Source organism: Myotis davidii, unplaced genomic scaffold, assembly GCF_000327345.1.
Source record: "Myotis davidii unplaced genomic scaffold, ASM32734v1 scaffold1618, whole genome shotgun sequence".
NCBI lineage: Eukaryota > Metazoa > Chordata > Mammalia > Chiroptera > Vespertilionidae > Myotis > Myotis davidii.
In genome coordinates, this window is record NW_006289227.1 from 174,078 (window position 1) to 194,385 (window position 20,308).

Consider the following 20,308-nt stretch of genomic DNA (forward strand, 5'->3'; position numbering starts at 1 on the left):
TTGTAATGAATGCATGTAGAAAGCTGTTGTCCCAGGAACTGAAATGTATGACCAGACCTACGCTGACTCCAGGAGACCTACCAGCAATTTGACCTTTGTGGCCCCGGAAAACCATAAGCAGTCAAGATGGTATCTGAGCCATTGTGCTCTAGGGAGAGAACAGCCACTGCCTGGGACACAGATAAAGACGCCAGGTCAGCAGATGAAGGGATGTTAAGAAAATCGCTTTGATCTGATTAACCTTTTCCCTAAATTTCAAACCCCTTTTTCCAAATCCCAACCCCTTTACCTACACTTTTCTTCTCCTTATAAAAAAGATCAGCTTGAGACGAGATGTAAGACGGTCTTTAGGGTACACAGCCCATCATCTTCTCAGGTCACCAGCCATCCGAATAAAGATTCACTTCTTGTCTCCTTATTGGCCTGGTAGTGACAGGCAGCATGAATGCTGACTTTTCTGGTTTCAGTTCCACAAGGACGTATGACCATTTGAACAAAGTTTTTAAAACTTTTGATATGTTTGACAAACTTCCCAAGATTAAAAATTAGTCATTTTCTTGATCTTTGAGGTTTTTAAGAACTTTGTAATTTCTCAGAAGGATCCTTAAAACACCACAAAGATTTGTTCATTCTCTTTATAAAAGGCCTATTTGGCATTTTAAACACATTTTACTTTTTATTTTCATTGATTTCAGAGAGGAAGGGAGAGGGAGATAGAAACATCAATAGATGAGCGAGAAACACCGATCAGCTGCCTCCTGCACATCCCCTGTTGGAGATGTGCCCGCAACCAAGGTACATGCCCCCTACCGGAATCGAACCTGGGACCTTTCAGTCCGCAGGCCGACGCTCTATCCACTGAGCCAAACCGGTTACAGCTAAAATCATTTTTCTTGAAATAAAAAACTGAAAAAATAAAAGTAATACTGAGAAAAGAGGAACTAATGGTGTTTTTAAATTTAAAAAAAAATTAAAAACTAATAAAACCAGTAACCCAATTTTAAAATAGGCAAAGGACCTAAATAGACGTTTTTCCCAAAGAGGACTTATAGGTACATTATAAGGTGCTCACCATCACTAATCATCAGAGAAATGCAAATCAAAACCCCTTCACACCTGTCAAAATGGCTATCATCAAAAAGACAATAGGTGAGCCCAGGCAGCGTGGCTCAGTGGTTGAGCGTTGACCAGTGAACCAGGCAATCAGGTTCGATTCTCGGTCAGGGCACACGCCTGGATTGTGGGCTCCATCCCCAGTATGGGGCGTGCAGGAGGCAGCTGATAGATGATTCTCTCTCATCATTGATGTTTCTATCTCTCCCTTTCCCTTCCTCTCTGAAATCAATGGAAGTATTTAAAAAAAAGAAAGAAAAAAAAAGAAGAGATGACAAGTGTGGCAAGAATGTGAAGAAAAAGGAACTTTTTTCCATGGTGGTGAGAATGTAAATTGGTACAGTCATTATGGAGAGCAGTATGGAGGTTCCTCAAAAAATTAAAAATAGAACTATCATATGATCCAGCAATCCCACTTCTGAGTAAATATCCAAAGGAACTGAAACCATTATTTCAGATACCTGTACCCTACATTTATTGCAGTATATTCACAATAGCCATGATAGGGAAACAACCTAAGTATCTGTCAATGGATAAGTGAATGAAGGACAAATGTCAATGGATATACATATACCCACACACAATGGAATATTATTCAGCCTTTTTTAAAAAAGGAAGTCCTGTCATTTGTGTCAACAAGAATGAACCTGGAAGGCATTATACTAAGTTAAATAAGCCAGTTAGAGAAAGCCAAATACCACATGATATCACTCACATTTGGAATCTAAAACCAATAATAGTAAGTCAAACTTATAGAAACAGAGACAAAGAATAGAAAAGTGAGTGGAGCGGGGAATAGGGAGAGGTTAGTTTTACAGACTTTCAGTTATGAGTTTTAAAAAATGGGTCAAGTTCCCTCCAGACTGTTCAGGGCTTTACAAATCACAAGATTTGACGGCATATACACAACATTTTTGTAGCTCAGTACCTCTGTTTCACAAAGTTACAAATAATCTGTAACTTTAAAAATACATTGGTTTTATTTTTAAATGACTAATACATTCACATGATTAAAAATATACTTTCTGTCTAATTTATTCTTGGTCAATATTGTTAGGTTACTCTCTATCTCTCTCCCTTCCTCTTTGTAAAAAAATCAATAAAATATATTTAAAAAAATATATTGTTAGGTTAGGTGGCTCAGGAGGCGGTGTAGGAAATAAAGAGAGTCGAGTCAATCAGAAAAGAAAGAAAAGGAAAGCTTTTATTCTGCTTCCCCGGGCGACCCACAAACCCCAAAGACAGGACCAGTGGATTCGCGCCAACAGGGAGTGGGGCGCCTTTTTTATACTGCGGTTGGGTGAGTGGCGGGGACATGAGCTGAGGAAGCTCCCGCCACAGGGGTCGGCAGGGTATTCAGGAAGGAGTCAGTATCTGTGTGGGGGTCGTGTGGATTCCAGGGAGGAGCCGGTATCTGTGTCTGGCACGCTGATCTGTTAGAAATTCCAGGGAGGGTCCATTATCTCATCACACGTCTGCATGTATCCGATCCTGGGCTCTGACCTAACAAGTATTAATTTCTAGCATTAATTTCTTTTGTATCCTTCCTTCATTTTTCCAAATATTATTTCCCTCCTTTTTCTTATAATAGGTAATGAACTACATACATCAGTGTATATCACTTAATGTATTCTGGAGATACAGGGAGTCCCCTCATTATTTTTTTTACCGGTGCCCAGTATTCCACTTTGTGTGTGTATTATGTGTTATTGGTTATTCCCTGCTGATGGACATTTGCTTTGTTCCCAGGCCTTTGCTATTACAGCACATTCTGTAGTCAGCTGTGCACTTTACAAAGGTGCAGTTTATAGCACAGATATTGTCGATTTCTGGGAGATGGAAGTAAGTGTGCTGAGGAAGGCCCCTGTGGTCCAGTTGCAATGCTGGCTACAACCATGCCCTTGTACACACATCATTCTGTATGTGCAGCTGCATCTAAGGATAAACTTCCAAAAACAGGATTGCTTGGTTAAAGGGTAAATGCATTTGTCATTTGGACAGATTTTGCCATCCATCTTCCCTCTCATAACATCATGTGAGAGTGCCTGTTTCCCCACAAACTCACCACCAGACCTCATTGTCAAATATTTGGATTTTTGCCAATCTGATAAGTAAAAAATGGTAGTGCATTGCAGTTTTAATTCACATTTCTCCTGTTATGGGAGCAGTTAATCATCTTTTCAGGTTATTTCTTTCATGTTAGTTGTAAAATGATGATGCCCTTGGCTTATTTTTCTTTTGGGGTGTTGGTACTTTTATTCTTGATTTCTAGGAGCTTTTATATGTTAACTTATTATAACTTTGTTAGTAATAGGAGTTACACCTATTTTTTCAAGTTCATCACTTTGTCTTTTGACTTTGCTTATGTTATTGTTGTTTTTTGGTCATGCAGAATACTTAACTTTTATGTAGACAATAATTTAAAATTCTTAACTTTTATGTAGAAAATAATTTAAAATTTTTAATGAAATAGATAATACAGGAATACATTTCTCTTGTAAAGAAACTCAGAACTTACAGCTATGATTGAGGTCACCTTTGTCCCCAGTTCTGTTCTCATCCCACCTCTCCAAAGGCTGCTACTATTATCCACTCTTCAGTTTTTTTATTTCTGCATCTCCATTCATATATAAATCTGCATTAAAACTATATAGCAGCCCTAACCGGTTTGGCTCAATGGAGAGAATGTCGGCCTGTGGACTGAAGGGTCCCAGGTTTGATTCCGGTCGAGGGCATATATCTTGGTTGTGGGCACATCCCCAGTAGAGGGAGTGCAGGAGGCAACTGATCGATGTTTCTCTCTCATCGATGTTTCTAACTCTCTCTCTCCCTTCCTCTCTGTAAAAAATCAGTAAAATATATTTTTAAAAAACTATATAGCATTGTTTTATGGTTTCCCAAGTTCTTCATGGTTGACGGAGTTCTTGACAGTTTGCAAGACACGTCGCCATTAATAAGCACTTTGCAGGTTCCAGACTTTTGCTTTAGTTTGGAAAGCCCTGTTTGGTAGTTGAAAACACATTAAAAGCTACTAATTTATTCTTGGTCAGTACTGTTTTGGGGTTTTCTTTATTTTTTGATCTGCAAATATTTTTGAATGTATCTCTAAATTTAAAAATTTCTTTTTAAAAGTATCTTTGTAGGAATATAATTCACACACCATAAAATTCACCCATTTAAAATGTACAATTCAATGATTTTTTTTTTAGTATATTCACAGAATTGTGCAAGCATCCCTACACTCTAATTTTACAACATTTTAATCACCTCCCAAAAGAAACCCCATACCCTTTGGCAGTCACTTCCCATTTCCCCCACCCAGGCACCACTAATCTACTTCCTGTCTTTATAGATTTGCCTATTCTGGACACTTCACATAAATGGAATTGTAGGCTTTTTTTTTTTTAATTTAACAAGCCAGTGTCATTATCACCCCCAACCAAAACTAAAACCAAAAAATATTTGCAATTCTTTAAATCATCAAACATCTAATTGGTGTTCAAATATCCAAATCTCATAAATATCACATATAATTTTTGTAACTTCTTTGAATCAGGATCCAAACAAGGCCCACCTATTGCAATTGATAGATATTTCTTCTTTTTTTTGTAAATATATTTTTATTGATTTCAGAGAGGAAGGGAGAAGAAGGGGGAGATAGAAACATCAATGATGAGAGAGAATCGTTGATCTGGCTGCCTCCCACACACCTCACACTGGAGATCAAACCCGCAACCCAGGCATGTACCCTGACTAAGAATCAACCTCCTGGTACATAGGTCAAAGCTCAACTGCTGAGTCATGCTGGCGGGGCTGGTTGACATATCTTTAAATCTACTGCTTCCCTACATCACTTTTGGTTTTTGGGGGGTTTTGGGGGGCACTTTATCTCCTGGAGACCCAGGTCCTGTAGAAGTCTGGCAGAAGTACAATGTGAGCAATATGTATAATTTAAAATTTTCTATTACCTATGCTTTAGAAAAAGGAAAAAGAAATTTGTGGAATTATTATTTTAATCTTCATTCAAGAATATTTTTTCCATTGATTTTTACAGAGAGTGGAAGGGAGGTGGGGGGGGAGGGAGAGAGAGAGAGAGAGAGGAGATGTGAGAGAGACACATTGGTCGGTTGCCTCCCCCATGCCTCCCAAGATGAGACTGGGGCCAGGGATCAAACCTGCAACCTAGGTATGTGCAGTTGACTGAAATCGAACCTATAACTTTTCAGTGGGTGAGTTGACACTCAACCAATGCTCAATACCGGCTAGGGCATATGAAATTATTTTTTTAAATAGGTTTTATTGATTTTTAGAGAGAGAGGAAAAGAGAGGGATAGAAACATCCATGAGAAACTTTAGTTGGCTGCCTCCTGCACGCCCCCTACTGAGGATGTAACCCACAACCCGGACATGTGCCCTGACTGGGAATCAACCTGCGATCTCTTGGTTCCTGGGTCTACACTCAACCACTGAGCCACACTGGCCAGGCTATTTTTAACAATATGTTTTTTTAACCTAATGTATCCAAAATATGATTTCAACATATATTCAATTTGAAAATTATTAAATATTTTACATTCTTTTTTTCAAAGTAAGTCTTCAAGATCCAGTATATATTGTTTACACTTTGAGCATATCTCAGTTTGCTGCAGCCACGATCCAAATGCTCAGTAGTTACATGTGGCTCGTGGCTACCATTAGACAGTGCTGTGCTTGTAGTTTCCCACAGTGTGGATCTCACTGATGCAACATTGTCGTGGTACTTACTGTGTTCCTCTGTCCCCTATGTCTCCTGTAGACTTGGACTTGGATCAAAAAGCTCGATCAGTCTTTTAGGTGTGGAATTTTTATTTCTGTTTGCTTTTGTTTGTTTTTTGTGGTGCTGAATCTGCCTATCAGGAGGCACATCCTGTCCAGGCCTCCTCTTTTGTGATATCAGCAGCCCTCGTGTCAATGCTCAGACACATGAGTTCATTAGAGATTACGGAATGGCCATCTTCTCATTTCTAAACTTTTGAGCATTTACCAAGCTTTATGTGGTTTTCTGAACTCTTCACAAATCTTCATATTTTTACAATGTGCTTTTCAGTTTATTTTCTTTTAAGATTTTTTATTGATTTCAGAGAGGAAGGGAGAGGGAGAGAGAGATAGAAACACCAGTGATGAGAGAGAATCATTGATCTTCTGCCTCCCACATGCCCCACCCTGGGATCAAGCCCGAAACCCAGGCATGTGCCCTGACTGGAAATCAAACCGTGACCTCCTGGTTCGTAGGTTCACACTCAACCACTGAGCCACACCAGTCAGGCTTACATTCCTTTATGGTTTAAAAAACAAGTTCAGGATTCTTAGAAGGGACTTTTAAATTAAAAAAAAAATTGTAACAGTTATGCCCAGCCATAAGAGAGTACGGTCTAAGTAAATCCTATAATCTGCACGGTTCAGGAAGGTTTTTCTAGAAGAGAATACTGAAGCAAACGCTGAAAGGTACCATGTGAAGATGGGTGGGGGTGGGGTGGGAAGGTTGTAGCATCCCAGGTGAAGGAGACAGCAAGCTGAAAGGTGGGAACAGAGGGATGCAAAGGAGGCCTTGTGGCTGGAGAGAGCTGTTGATGGCAAAAGAGGAAGAAATAAAGTCTGAGAGGTGAAGGGGGCAGATATGCAGGGCCTAGCTGGCTGCAGGGAGAACTTTGACTATTAAGTTGAATAAGATGGAGCCAAGGGAGGATTCTGAGTGGAAGGACGGGGAGGATGTTGGGGGCGGGAATGTGACCTGACTCAGATGTTTCCAGGGTCCCTTCACCTGTGTGTAGGGGACAGACTTTGGGAACAGATGGGGAAGAGGGAGACCAGGGAGGAGGTTGCTGTGATGGTCCAATGGAAGACAATGGGGGGGGGGGCTGGATGAGGTCCATTAAGGGGGGAAAAGTGTGTGGATCCTACATCTGTCGAAAGCAGAGCTGACAGATTTGCTGATGGGTCAGGTGTGGGTGGTGAGATAAAAGAGAGGAATCAAGGATGACTCCTGAGATGGGTAAGACTGTGGAAGGATAGGTTTTGAAATCAAAAGTTCAGTTTTGGTCATTTCCAATTTGTGGTACAGATCCACAAAGAGTTGTCAGGTAGGGTTTCACCTGTGTTTGGATTCTGGAGAGCAGTCAGGGCTGGGATGCAGACTTGGCCATCAGTGGTGTGAGGTGACATCCAGAGCCTTGGACCTCTCCATGGAGAGTGTATATTTAAAGAAAATGATGCAAATTCCAGGACTGGAGTCGCCCAATTTTTGGGATCTGAAAAAGAAGAATACTTCAACACAGGAAACTGACAATAGTCAGAGAAGAAGGCATTTCAAAAGAAGGGAGTGGGCAAATGGATGACAAAGAGAGAGCAGCAACTCACAAGAGCAGAGTCCAGGACTGAATGGAGGGGATGGAGTTCCAGGCCCCCAGTGGGCAGGGGGGCACTTTTAAGGGGACAATATCACACTGCATCATAAAGGGAGGAGATAGTTCTGTGGAGTGAGGGTAGAAGGTGAGGAGTTCCTGTGTGATTATGTCTCCACATTTTGCGGTTTCTAGAGCCCTTCATGATTTGCAAAGCATGCTACTCATTTAGAGAGCATTTTGCAAAGTTCTTGACTACAAAGCACTTTTTAGAGATAGAAAATTTCGCTTTTGTTCATACCCAGAGCAGCATTTCTCAAACTGCATGTGGCAACCTACCTGTGGATCATGAAATTAGTTTAGTTAAGTCATGACCAACATCTTTAGAAATAAAATAGAACTTTACAGAGTGAGTTGCACAGTGAAAGTCAAAACTGTGTCATGAAACCTCTTTTTTATTAAAATGTGCTCTTACTGTGGGTGCAGTCAAAACATTTGAAAAACTGCCTTAGAGAGCCTCTTGCATAGGAGATCAGCACCAGAATATTCAATCTAAGTGTTGCCTGCAAAGTCAAACACTGGAAACAACCTCGATGTCCGTCATCAGGAGAATAAAGAGTATTATTTTTCTAACACAGGAATACTGCAATGAAATAAATTCATTTGATCTAGATATCAACATGGATAGATCTAGAAAATGTATAGTTGGCCTAGCTGGTTTGGCTCAGTGGGTAGAGCATTGGCCTGCGGACCAAAGGGTCCTGAGTTCAATTCTGGTCAAGGGCACGTACATTGGTTGTAGGCTTCTCCCCCGCCCAGGCCCTGGTCAGGGCTCATGCAGGAGGCAACCAATTGATGTGTTTCTCTCACATGGATGTTTCTCTTTATTTTCCCCTCTCTCTTCTACTCTTCCTAAAAATCAATGGAAAAATATCATCAGATGAAGATTAACAAGAAAAAGAAAATAAAACATACAATTGAGTGAAAAAAAGCAAGTTTCAAATTACACGATCCTTTAAATTTAAAAAATGCACAGGACACTGTATATATTTTTTTGTAGAAGAATGTTGGGATATAGGTAGTAAAAGTATTGACACATGTTTAGGATAGTGGGTACCTTGGGTGCAAGGTGGGTCCAGAGAAGGATATCAGATAGGACTCCAATCAGACCTGTAATGTTTTAGTTCTAAAATATGTAAAAAAAAATGTAGTATTTGAAAAATATCTCCTCATGAGCATTTGTTAACCCTGGGTGATGGGCATACGACTCTTTGTTACCGGGTGAAATTCAGAGGCCTCCATGCATCAGGTGTCAATTATTTAGTTGCTGGAAATGTGGGAGGGATACTTGGGAAAGGGACAGAGGTTGAGGCAAGTACTAATCAGGGGGCTGGCCTAGAGGAAAGAGTAGTTATGTAACTTGGAGCTGTGTGGACAGGGCTGTAGGACTCACCGTGGAGCAAGGGGCACAGCCAGCACAGGGAGGGAGCCAGGGCAAGAAATGCCACAGCTCCATCCTCCACCAAGAGAGCCTATGGTGCAGGCCATGGGGCCATCAGGCAGGGGAAGGGGGAAGAAGGCAGGGTGGAGAGTGGCCTGTGAGGGCACACCAGGATAGCACATAGGGAGCACGGGGCAGCATGTGCCACTACACAAGTGCTTAGTTTCATCAGGTCACATCTTAAAATCTGTGAAATAGGATGTATCTTACAATGGATGGTGGCTCACCTTTGTGGAAAAACAGCGTTTTAATATTTTAATGGCTGTACATGCTGAGTGCCAGCCTTGGGTGCTGGTGATATGATTCTGGACCTTTCTGTCTTCATGAAAAGTCCATAGTTGTTTTAGGAAGAGCATTGAGGCTCCCAGCCACCCCTCTGACCTCTTCCCACCCCGCCCACACCCAGGCCATGGACAGCCAGAAGCAGTTCAGCAGTCCGGAAATCCAGTTCCTGCTGTCGTGCTCTGAAGCCGATGAAAACGAGATGATCAACTGTGAGGAGTTCGCCAACCGCTTCCAGGAGCCAGCCCGCGAAATCGGCTTCAACGTGGCGGTGCTGCTGATCGACCTGTCAGAGCACGTGCCGCACGACCCGCGCCTGCGCAACTTCCTGGAGCTGGCCGACAGCATCCTGGAGTACTTCCGGCCCTACCTGGGCCGCATCGAGATCATGGGCGCCTCTCGCCGCATCGAGCGCATCTACTTCGAGATCTCAGAGACCAACCGCACCCAGTGGGAGATGCCCCAGGTCAGAGGACCTGCATGCTGGCTCCCCGGGTTGGGGGTCACGCTCCTCGCACCCTTGAACTCCACGCAGGGCTATGCATGCTTTGTACATCTGGTCTGAAGACCCTGGTGGGTCTTTGCTCTGCTCCTACGAGCCCATGCCCACCCTTTTGCACACATTTTATGGGTCCTGCAGTGCCCTTGTACACCCTCAGTTCCCCCTTGTCCACCTCTCTACAGCCTTGGCGCACACATAGATGCACACCCCTAGTATGTGAAGCAGAGTCTGTGTGCCCTCACTGTGGTGCTAGCACACTATGCGTACCATTTGCACACTTATCCTGGGAGCCCTTAGAGTCCTGATGCAGCCAAGCCCACACCTTCATCTACTGGAACCCACCTCTCTTGCTCACCTTCCCAACAGACACCAGTTTGCCCTCTTTTGGCCCTGGCCTATCCATGCCCACATTTTTGCACACTCACTTTGGGGGTTCTGGGGGCCATGATATGCTAGCCTAGCCCTCACCAGCCACCATATGTGCCCAGCACACAATGCCCATCCCAGTTATTCTGGTCCCACATGTAGGTACACATCTCTTACACACTCACTTGGAGGATGCAGTGCTGGCATGCCATATAGTTGTCCATTCACCTCCCTCATGCCCTCACTGTAGCCCTGGCACACTCATAATCACCCATACACACTTGGACGACCCTTTCAAACCCCCATAAGAGCCCCCACATGTCCTTAGTGACCAGGCCTACTTCTTGGCCCTGTCTCAGCCCCTCCTATGCCCAACCCAAAAGTTTTCATGTCACTTATGTGGCCCTAGAACACCTCCTGCCCACCTGACACACTTAGCTTGCATGTGGTTCCTACCATTCACTCTCTCTCACTCCCACATGCCCTTACACACCCTCAGTCCCCAGCTGTGCCCTGTTGTCCCAGTGGACCTCCTGCTCACACACACATTGCACACCAGTCTGCGTGCGTACCCCTTGCATGCCCTTTAAACTCACGCTTCCATTTGGTTCCTCAGATGCCCCGAGGCACCTGCATACTCCTCCACATGCTCTTGCACACCCTTTCCCACTTATAGCCCATGAAGCTTATACCTCCACAACCTCCTCAACAACCAGGCCCTTGATGTCTCCTCAGTGGACACCTGGCTCATGCACAGATGGGCTCATGTCCCACACTGAGCCCTGTCTTCATGTCCTGGGCCCTTACACTGACTCCTGGGGCCCACTTGCACATTTATACCTGCTTCACATACACTGACCCTATGAACTGTAGGCCCTTCCACACCAGTACTCTCCCCACCCCTGTTTTGGCCTCAGGCCCTTGCATGCCTGCCCCATGTGCCCATCTCCACATGTACAATGAGCCCCACATGGTCACATATTTCCCAGTCTTCCATGCCACCATGCCCTCCACACACCCAATTTCTCCCTTAATTCCTGGTGCTCTCTCACAAGGCTCTTGCACATCAGCTCCTTCACATAGTCCAGGAACCCTCAAAAGTTTCACACTATGTCCTCTGAGGCACCATTGCAAACCTCCCCCACCCCCCCGCCACCCACTAGTCTAGCTAAAAGTGGTTGCACCATCCTTGCACCTGGATGTCGGCCACATCCTTGCATCCACCGGAAGCTCTGGCCCTTCATAGCCTGTCCATGCTCTGGGAGCTCCGCCCTTCCCTTTGCCTGTCTCATGCTCCCCACATGACACTCATTCCCTTACTGTGTTCCTCCGAACGTGCACTTGCACCTGCTCACCCTTCCCGTCACACTTTCCCCTGCTGGCGTGGGCCTGGAGCATTCCTCAGAAGTGTAATAGCGAACACTGTGTGGCATGGATGAGGTGCCAGCTGCTGTTCTAACCCCTCTGCATCCTTTAACTCATCTAACCATCACACCAACCCTGTAATGTAAGTCCTACTATTGTCCCCCAAGTTAGAGAGGGGGAAGCTGAGGCCCAGAGAGTTATATGGAAATCACCCAGCTACTCGGTGGCAGAACTGGGACTTGAAGCCAGGCAGGCTGGCTGTGGAACCTTCGTGTTCGAGCACTAAGCTGTCTCCCAAAGAGGCTGAAGTCATAGATTCCGCAGCCAGCTTGTTGGGAATTCCAGTCCCACACCTGCCACCTCTCAGCAGCGTCACCGCAGCGTGTGGTGACCTTCTGGGCCTCCGTTTCCTCATCTGTAAAATGGGGATAAGAGCCCCCAGGGGTTGTTTGTGAGGATTAAATAAGATAATATATGTCAGATGCTTGGAACAGGGCCTGGCCTGATTGAAGTTCTTACAAGAGAAGCTACAGCGAGCATTACATGCGCTTACTATTAACGAATATTATTAATTTTGCTTTAAATTATTAAAGTGTAAGTATAAAATCACTAATGTTGCTCTTAGTGACCGCGCAGAGCGCAGCTGCTCTGCTGACCCCTGGTCCCCACCTGCCCCGCAGGTGAAGGAGTCCAAGCGCCAGTTCATCTTCGACGTGGTCAACGAGGGCGGCGAGTCCGAGAAGATGGAGCTCTTCGTCAGCTTCTGCGAGGACACCATCTTCGAGATGCAGATCGCCGCGCAGATCTCGGAGCCCGAGGGCGAGCCCGAGGAGGACGACGAGGAGGGCGCGGCCGAGACCGGCGAGGTTGTATATAAGGATTTCTGGTAATCAATGACATGCAACCTTATTATGTGACATGACCAATAAGATGCAACTCTATTCTATGACCTATACATTTATGACTCAAGACTGGGCATTCACACCTCACAGCTATTGGTGTGTTGGCTGTTGTTATTTTTTTATTTGACAATCTAAGTGAAAAGAGGTCAGTGCATCTGACTGAATAATCAGGTGTTGCATGTTATGTCAAATGCCAGTTAACCATGAAGGTCTCACTCTTTCAAGGGGATATGGCCTCATGTCCTTGAAACGGGAAAAGTCAGCTTTTGCCGGCTCGAAGGGGCCCCGGGAGGCCTCGGGGACATGGGTGACACGACGCCGGTGGATCCACCCACGCCAGAGGGCTCCCCCATCATCAAGAGGAAGCTGGGGGTGAGAGTGCAGGGCGGGGGAGGAGGAAGGGGTGGGGGTTGTGAGAGGTAGGGTTAGGAGGGACTGAGGGGAGACTCAGACACGGGTGCGCAGAGAGAAGCAGGAGAGAGGGGGGCGCGCACAGAGACAGAGAAATGGACTCGGAGGCGTAGGCCTGGAGAGAGGCTCCCGATGGAAGAAGGTGCTGTTTCTGGGAGAGACAAAGAAAACGATATCTGGAGTCACAGAGAGCGAGAGCCCCCGAGATGGGGTCAGGGACACCGGCAGAGACCCTCAGAGACACAGATGGTTGTGGGGGTCCTCAGGCCCTTGGTGCTATGACGCCCCTGGGGGTGGTTGTCAAGGGAATGGGAAAGGTGGGGCGAGAGCTGGAGCCCTACAAAGCTGAGTGAGGGGCCTTCGGCCAAAGCGCCCAGCCTCCACCATTGCCTCTCTCCTGACTGAGCCTGACCCTGGTGTCAGCCTGACCCTGCAGGGTGCTTGAGCAAGGTGTCCTGCCTCTCGGAGCCTCCGTTTCCCCTCCGTAAAACGGGAGTCCTAATCCCTCTTACTTCTAGTGGGGCCAGGCATTGTGAAACTTAGATGGCCCCAAGGAAATGACCAAGAAGGGCCACAGAGGTGAGCAGGCAGGTCAGCACTGAGAGGCACTCAGGGATGGGGGATTGAGACTCTGATGCTTTTCCTGCTGCCAGGTGGATGGAGAAGAAGAGGAGCTGCCTCCAGAACCAGAGCCAGAACCTGAGCCGGAGCCCGAGAAAGCTGAGTGAGTGGCCTTGGGCCCAAAGGGCCCAGCCTCTATCATTGCCACCCTCCTGGGCTGAGAGCTTTCTGAGGTCAGGGCCCAAGGCAGGAGGCTGTCCTGGTTACCCTGTGTCCTCAGCATCTCCCAGCCCAGAGAAGGGGCTCTGTGAAAGGGAGGAGAGAAATGAATGCTCCTCTTGTACCCTCAAGCCTTCGTGGGTATGGGCCTCTGCCCAGAACACCTTCCCGCGTGCTTCGCCTCAGTCTTCCTCATCTTCTGAATTTTGGCTCAAGCCTACCTTGCCATCACATCCCTAAGTTGAAGGAATGTCTCCTCGGGGCTCCCACAATCCTCTGAGCTTCCCTCATGCCAGCCCCGATCTCACTGGGTTGCCACTGTCTGGTGACAAATCTGTACTCCATTGGACTGGAGGCCATGAGGACAGGGCCTGAGGTTGTCTCATCAGTATGTTCTCAATACTATCTCAACCTGGGCCAGGAAGTGGGTGGGCCCCCAGTACATGGCTAGGAAGGAAGGAAGGAAGGAAGGAAGAAAGGAAGGAAGGAAGGGCCCAGGTACCTCCTTACTCTGTCCTGCCTTGCAGTGCTGAGAACGGGGAGAAGGAAGAAGTCCCTGAGCCTCCACCAGAACCCCCCAAGAAGACAGCACCTCCTCCACCCCATTCAAAGAAGGAGGACACCAGAGGTGGAGGCCTGGAATTCTGGGGAGAACTGGAAGTGCAGAGGGTGAAGTTCTTGGTAAGGATCCAGCATGCTGCAACTTCCTCTTCACACCACCTCCCCTATCCGCCTTGTTCTTGAGTGAAAGCCAGGCTGGGAAGAGGGCAGAGATGTCCCCAATAGAGCCAGGACCTGAGCACAGGACAGCATTTTTAGGTGATTCCCACTTGGCTCTTCTGCCTCGCCCTGCTCATGATCCTTATTCCAAACTCCACCCCGTTGCTCATCTGGGGCCACCTGCTTAGGCATCCCACCACCATTCTGGAGTTAAATCCTCTGTCTGGAGCTAAATCCCACCAAGGCTATGTTCTTCCTGCCATGGCCTGTTTCTTGGCTGCCAGCCTTCAGGTTGGAGCCATCACCCCAGCCCCAGCTACTCCTACTGGGGGGACAATTCATCTCATCCAGGCAGGAAGGAGGGAGGGAATTTGGGAGGGAGGGCCCAGGACTCCACCTCCTGTCTCCTCTCCCAGGACCAGCCTGGCATCAGGGGCTAAGGGAGACATGCTGGACAGAGGTGGTTTAGTGAGGGTTTGTGGGAAGAAAGAGGGATGGAGAGAATGGTGGAGAGAGAAAAAAGGGAGAGATGGAAGTAGGTGTGCTCTGCCTGAGGTAAAGCAGACAGGATAACCTCACACAGGAAGCAGCAGTGGTTGGGAGCTTGACTGCCTGGTTCCAAATCCCACATCTCACTTCTTGGCTGTGACCTAGAGCAAGGCATCTCATCTCCCTGAGCCAGCGTTTCCTCATCTGTAGAGTGGGCATATCAGCAGTGCCCACTTCATAGGGTGTGGTGAGTACTAAATAAGTTCATGCAAATAAAGCTCTTAGCCCCCAGGTCTTGGTATACAGTAAGCACTCAAAAAATAAGAGGTTGTGGGACAAAATGTTGAGGACTCGGGTATTTGTGTTATGGGAAGAGGGTGGTCTGTGAGTTCTCTTTCTCTTTCTCTCCTCATCATAGAACTACCTCTCCCGGAACTTTTACACCCTGCGATTCCTTGCCCTCTTCTTGGCATTTGCCATCAACTTCATCTTGCTGTTTTATAAGGTGCTGGTCATGAGGGGCCAGGAGGATCTGGGCTGTGGGGTGGGAGGCTCAGCCCCTAACAAGTTCACAGGGTCACTGCAGTTCACCAGCAACAAGGTGTTGGGCCCGGGGTTCCCAGAAATGTTCAGGCTGGACACCTGGATCTTGGGACCCCACTGGGGGTGAGTGTGAGTGTGTGGGTCCATCCGGACAGGTGCCTGCATGCCTTAGGAGTTAGAACAGGGAGCCAGTTTGGGGTCCCATGCTCAGCTCTGCCATTTGTCTGTCCTGTGCCCCTAGCTGCAGGCCTTTGTCTCTGCAACACCCATTGATTCAGTTAAACTTCTTGGCTTTCACATAACCTAGAGAGAAATTTGTAGGAGGAAGAAATGGGAAGCTCATGGAATGAAAGGAAAGGGTTAAGAACTAGGCCTCCTGAAGGACAAAGGGATCCTCCAGGGCCTTGCCAGGGATCAACATACCAGGACAGAGAGGCATCTAGCAGAGTGATCAGAGCATGGCTTCTGTCAGACTTTTATTTCAGAGAAGAAGGGAGAGAGCGATAGAAACATCGATGATGAGAGAGAATCATTGATTGGCTTCCTCTTGCATGCCCCACACTGGGGATTGAACCTACAACCCTGGCGGCATATGCCCTGATCGGGAATCAAACTGGGACCTCCTGGTTCACATTGAGCCACACAGGCAACTTCTGTGAGAGTGAATCCCGGCTCTACCACTCACTAGTTGCATGACTTAGAACAGTACCTGGCATACAGAAACAACTGTGTAAATGTCAGCTACTACTAATTGTAGTATTAGTGTAAATATTAGTTGTCAGTCTCTTTAAGGCTCCAAGATAATCCACTCTGTTTTATTCCTCCTGTCACTTGGTTCAATAGTGAGATTCCCAGGACATAGTTTGATTTGCCAGCTAGGGTTCTGGGCCCACCCCTTGATCTTGATTGACAGTCCTTTCCCCTACTGTCTCTGACAGGGGCCCAATACAATCTCAGAAATGGAGGCTGTTTGTTTTGTTAGTGGGATCTGGTAATGGCAGACCAGGTGCCTGTGACTGACCTCTGCTCCCCTTCAGGTCTCAGACTCCCCGCCAGGGGAGGATGACTTGGAAGGCTCAGCAGCTGGGGACCTGGCAGGCACAGGGTCTGGTGGTGGCTCTGGCTGGGGCTCAGGAGCCGGTGAAGAAGCAGAGGGCGACGAGGATGAGAATATGGTGTATTACTTCCTGGAGGAGAGCACGGGCTACATGGAGCCTGCCCTGCGTTGCCTGAGCCTGCTGCACACACTGGTGGCCTTTCTCTGCATCATTGGCTACAACTGCCTCAAGGTGGGCCATGACCGTGTTCCCGAGCAGGGGCTTGTGTACTGGGGGAAGGGGACACTGGCTGAGAGGACCTGGGGCAGGCTGTGGGATCTTACACTGTAGATGGGACAGAGGGGTCCTGGTGTTGGGGTAAGGGCTGGGGGATGGGTACAGGATAGGGGTCTTCAAACTGGGAACTAATGCGGGTCATAGCTGAGAAGCCAGGTACTATTATTGTGTTAATTTCTGGATCAAGAGGCAGGTTTTTAAAATTTGGAATATTTCCTGTATGTTAGTCAGTTGATGAAATAAGATCTGTGAGGTCTCAGTCATAACATGAGTGCTAGTGGGAATGTGGAATCTGACATCAACTATGCCCCATAAGCAATGTTATGAGAGTTTCAATTTGGATTCCATAAGATCTATTTTAATAAGTATTGGCATTTTATAATTGGATGAACAGAGTTCTTTTGGCTTAGAACTTTTGCATATACTGTCCCTCTACCCTGGAATGCTTTTTTTTTTTAAATATATTTTATTGATTTGTTACAGTGAGGAAGGGAGAGAGATAGAGTTAGAAACATTGAGGAGAGAGAAACATCGATCAGCTGCCTCCTGCACATCTCCCACTGGGGATGTGCCCGCAACCCAGGTACATGCCCTTGACCGGAATCGAACCTGGGACCCTTCAGTCCGCAGGCCGACGCTCTATCCACTGAGCCAAACCGGTTTCGGCTACCCTGGAATGCTTTGCCGCACTTCTATCTCCTTTCACCTGCCTCTGTTTTATTCATCCTTAAGATCTGAGTTCAGACCTCCCTCCCTTGGGAAGCCGTAGGCTGCATTGGGCACCACAACTGGGCTCTCCCATCTTTCTCCCGTCCCAGCCCTGACCCCTTTGCCCACGCTTCCCCATCACTACCCTGTTCACTCTGGTGTAGGGGCTCACACAAGCTCCAACCAGATCTCTTGGCACCTGCTGAGGCTGTGGTCTCCTGAGGTGCCTGACACCAGCCCCTTTGCCTCCCTGCACAATCTAGGTGCCCCTGGTAATCTTTAAGCGGGAGAAGGAGCTGGCCCGGAAGCTGGAATTTGACGGCCTCTACATCACTGAGCAGCCTGAGGACGACGACGTGAAGGGGCAGTGGGACCGACTGGTGCTTAACACGCCGTAAGGGCCCAGTCCCCACCTCCAGGTGGATGGGGGAGAGCAGAGCTAGGTTTCTACTCCAGTCCTCGCCTCCTCAAAAGACCAGGGTTTCCATCACTGCCAGCCTCACTCATTCTCCCCAAGCCTTGGTCTTCCTCTCTGTAATGCAGACACATTTCCTCTGCACTAAATTACCTGTTGGTGACATATGGAGACTCCTGGGCCCTGGCCTTGGAGATGCTGGTTTAGGAAGTCTGAAGAGGAGCCCAGGAACTTGCATTTTAAACCCTGCCCCCATATGGGATTCTCACCCAGGTGCCATGAGGGGGAAATGTGAAGTCATTTGGTTTTTAAACTGGGCTCAGAGAGGGAATGAGAGTGCGTGAGGGGAATGTGCTGGAACTGTGGACTCCCAATGTGCACGCCAGCCCATTCCATTTCCTCCCAGATGGAGTCCCATTTCACGTGCCTACATGGGGCTTGGGCGGGGGGAAATGTCTCTAGAATAAGAACATCAGGTCGGATTTAAACCTTGGGTTGGCCACACCCTAGCTGGGAACTCTTGGTCAAGTCACTTAGCCTCTCTGTGCCTCAGTTTCTTCAAAGTGGGGATAAATAACATTGACCTCAAACAATCTTGTAACTATGAAATGAGTTAATATAGTTACTGAGGCAGGGTGAGTTCTAGGTAAAGGTGGGAAGTTATTTTACTATGGGGTCCTGCCTAGTATGGGTGATGTGAGGAGGGAGGGAAGCCACACCAATCACATCCTTCGCTCTCAATGTCACCATCAAAGCCACATTCAAGTACACATGCTTAACAAAAAGACAGAGGAACACTTTTTTAAAATAGTATTTGCCCGCCCTAGCCCGTTTGACTCAGCGGATAGAGCACTGGCATTCGGACCCAAGAGTTTGGGTTCGATTCCAGTCAAGCCTGCGTTGGTTGTAGGCTCCAGGGCGCATGCAGGAGGCAACCAATCGATGTGTTTCTCTCACATTGATGTTTCTCTCTGTCTTTCCCTCTCTCTTCCACGCTCTCTAAAAAAATCAATGGGAAAAATATCCTCGGGTGAGGATTAAATAAATTTTAAAAAACTCTTAAAAAAAAAGTATCTGCCCAAGACCTTGACTTCTAAATGCCATTTCCCACAAAAAGGAACCAAGCTCCTTGAAAAAGTAGCAGATTTCAGGGCTGGGACAGGTAAATGCACAATGTGTCAGAGAGCAAGGATGTACTTGATGGAAAAAGGTGCTGTGCTGAAAGGACTCTGCCACCAGCTAGAAGGAGCTCCCCTCGACATATTAGGGACAATTTGAGCATCAATGAGAATAGGAAGTGCCATGAATTGAAACACATCAAGTAAGTCTAAACCCGTGGATTCATGATATAGCTCCCTCTACCCACCACCACAAAAAAAAAAAAAAAAAGGTTATCTTTGTAGGATGCTAGGGCATCGACATATCAATCAGAAAACTGGTCAATATAGGGCCAGAATCATCAAATAACATTACATAAAATGGTGTGAGAAAGCACACCACTCCTCCCCGGAGCTGGAGCAGGACCAGGTTGCTGGCTGGGAGTCCTCCCCACCTGAGTGCCGATAAGGGTTTTTTGTACATCTAGGCTCTGAATGCAGCTCCTGGCCTCACTTGGGCTCCACCAAAAGACACCAGTGGGGGTAATGGTTGGCCTGAGACAAACTTCAGGCCTGGGTCCAAACTTCAGAGCTGGACCCCAAGTGAGAATGTGGGGTCCCCTGTAAGAAAAACATTGGGATTCCAAACCACCTTAGACTGGCTAGTGGCTCCTATTCCCTCCTGCCTTGACACCTTGTGGTCTATCTCTCTTGACAGGTCTTTCCCCAGCAACTACTGGGACAAGTTTGTCAAGCGGAAGGTGAGATGGCATGGGGGGAGGAGGGGGCGGGTCGTGGCAGGGCCTTCCAGGTTGGGTCCCTTGCTGCCACCAGGCCATCCCAGCCCTATCAAGGACTTGCTCTGTATGTGACCTTGGACAGGAGCACCTCAGTTTGCCCATTTGGAAATGAGCATGATAAGCACCCCTCCTTCTCACAAATGAGATGATGCAGGTAATGAGCATAGCATAGTGCCTGGCACAGAGTAAGTACTTCATAAATGTTACTTTCAAAGGAGGAACTGCTCTTAAGCATACAGACTCGAGCCAGATGCCTGCTTTTTCTACTCCTAGCTGTGTCAACCTTTCTGTGCCCCAGTTTCCCTCATATTCAGAGTGAGGTAACAATAGGGTCGACTCCATAGAGTAGTTGTAAAGATTATATGACCTATGTGAGCAGTATCTGGCTGTTACCATCATTTATTCACTTAATAAGTGAATACTGCATACCAATGCTCACCTACTGCATACCAAGAACTATTTTAGAGACCTGGAATTCAGCAGTAAACACAACAGTAATTCTGATACTGCAGTTGGAAAGACATTTGATGAACACATTTATAGCATTCAGGTTGTGATAAGTGATATAGAAGAAAAAAGCCAGTGAAGTGGTTGCTCTCT

General features: G+C 47.0%; 1 protein-coding gene across 1 annotated transcript in view; it reads left to right on the plus strand.

The window, feature by feature from the left end:
- RYR1 (ryanodine receptor 1) overlaps positions 1 to 20,308 on the plus strand; it is a 129,268-nt gene that overhangs the window by 103,938 nt on the left and 5,022 nt on the right. The window contains exons 90-98 of the mRNA XM_006761445.2: positions 9,401 to 9,742; positions 12,190 to 12,375; positions 12,637 to 12,783; positions 13,476 to 13,546; positions 14,130 to 14,283; positions 15,230 to 15,316; positions 16,392 to 16,643; positions 17,660 to 17,790; positions 19,627 to 19,669. Coding sequence (XP_006761508.1) covers positions 9,401 to 9,742; positions 12,190 to 12,375; positions 12,637 to 12,783; positions 13,476 to 13,546; positions 14,130 to 14,283; positions 15,230 to 15,316; positions 16,392 to 16,643; positions 17,660 to 17,790; positions 19,627 to 19,669 — 1,413 coding nt within the window. The remainder of the gene's footprint in view (positions 1 to 9,400; positions 9,743 to 12,189; positions 12,376 to 12,636; positions 12,784 to 13,475; positions 13,547 to 14,129; positions 14,284 to 15,229; positions 15,317 to 16,391; positions 16,644 to 17,659; positions 17,791 to 19,626; positions 19,670 to 20,308) is intronic.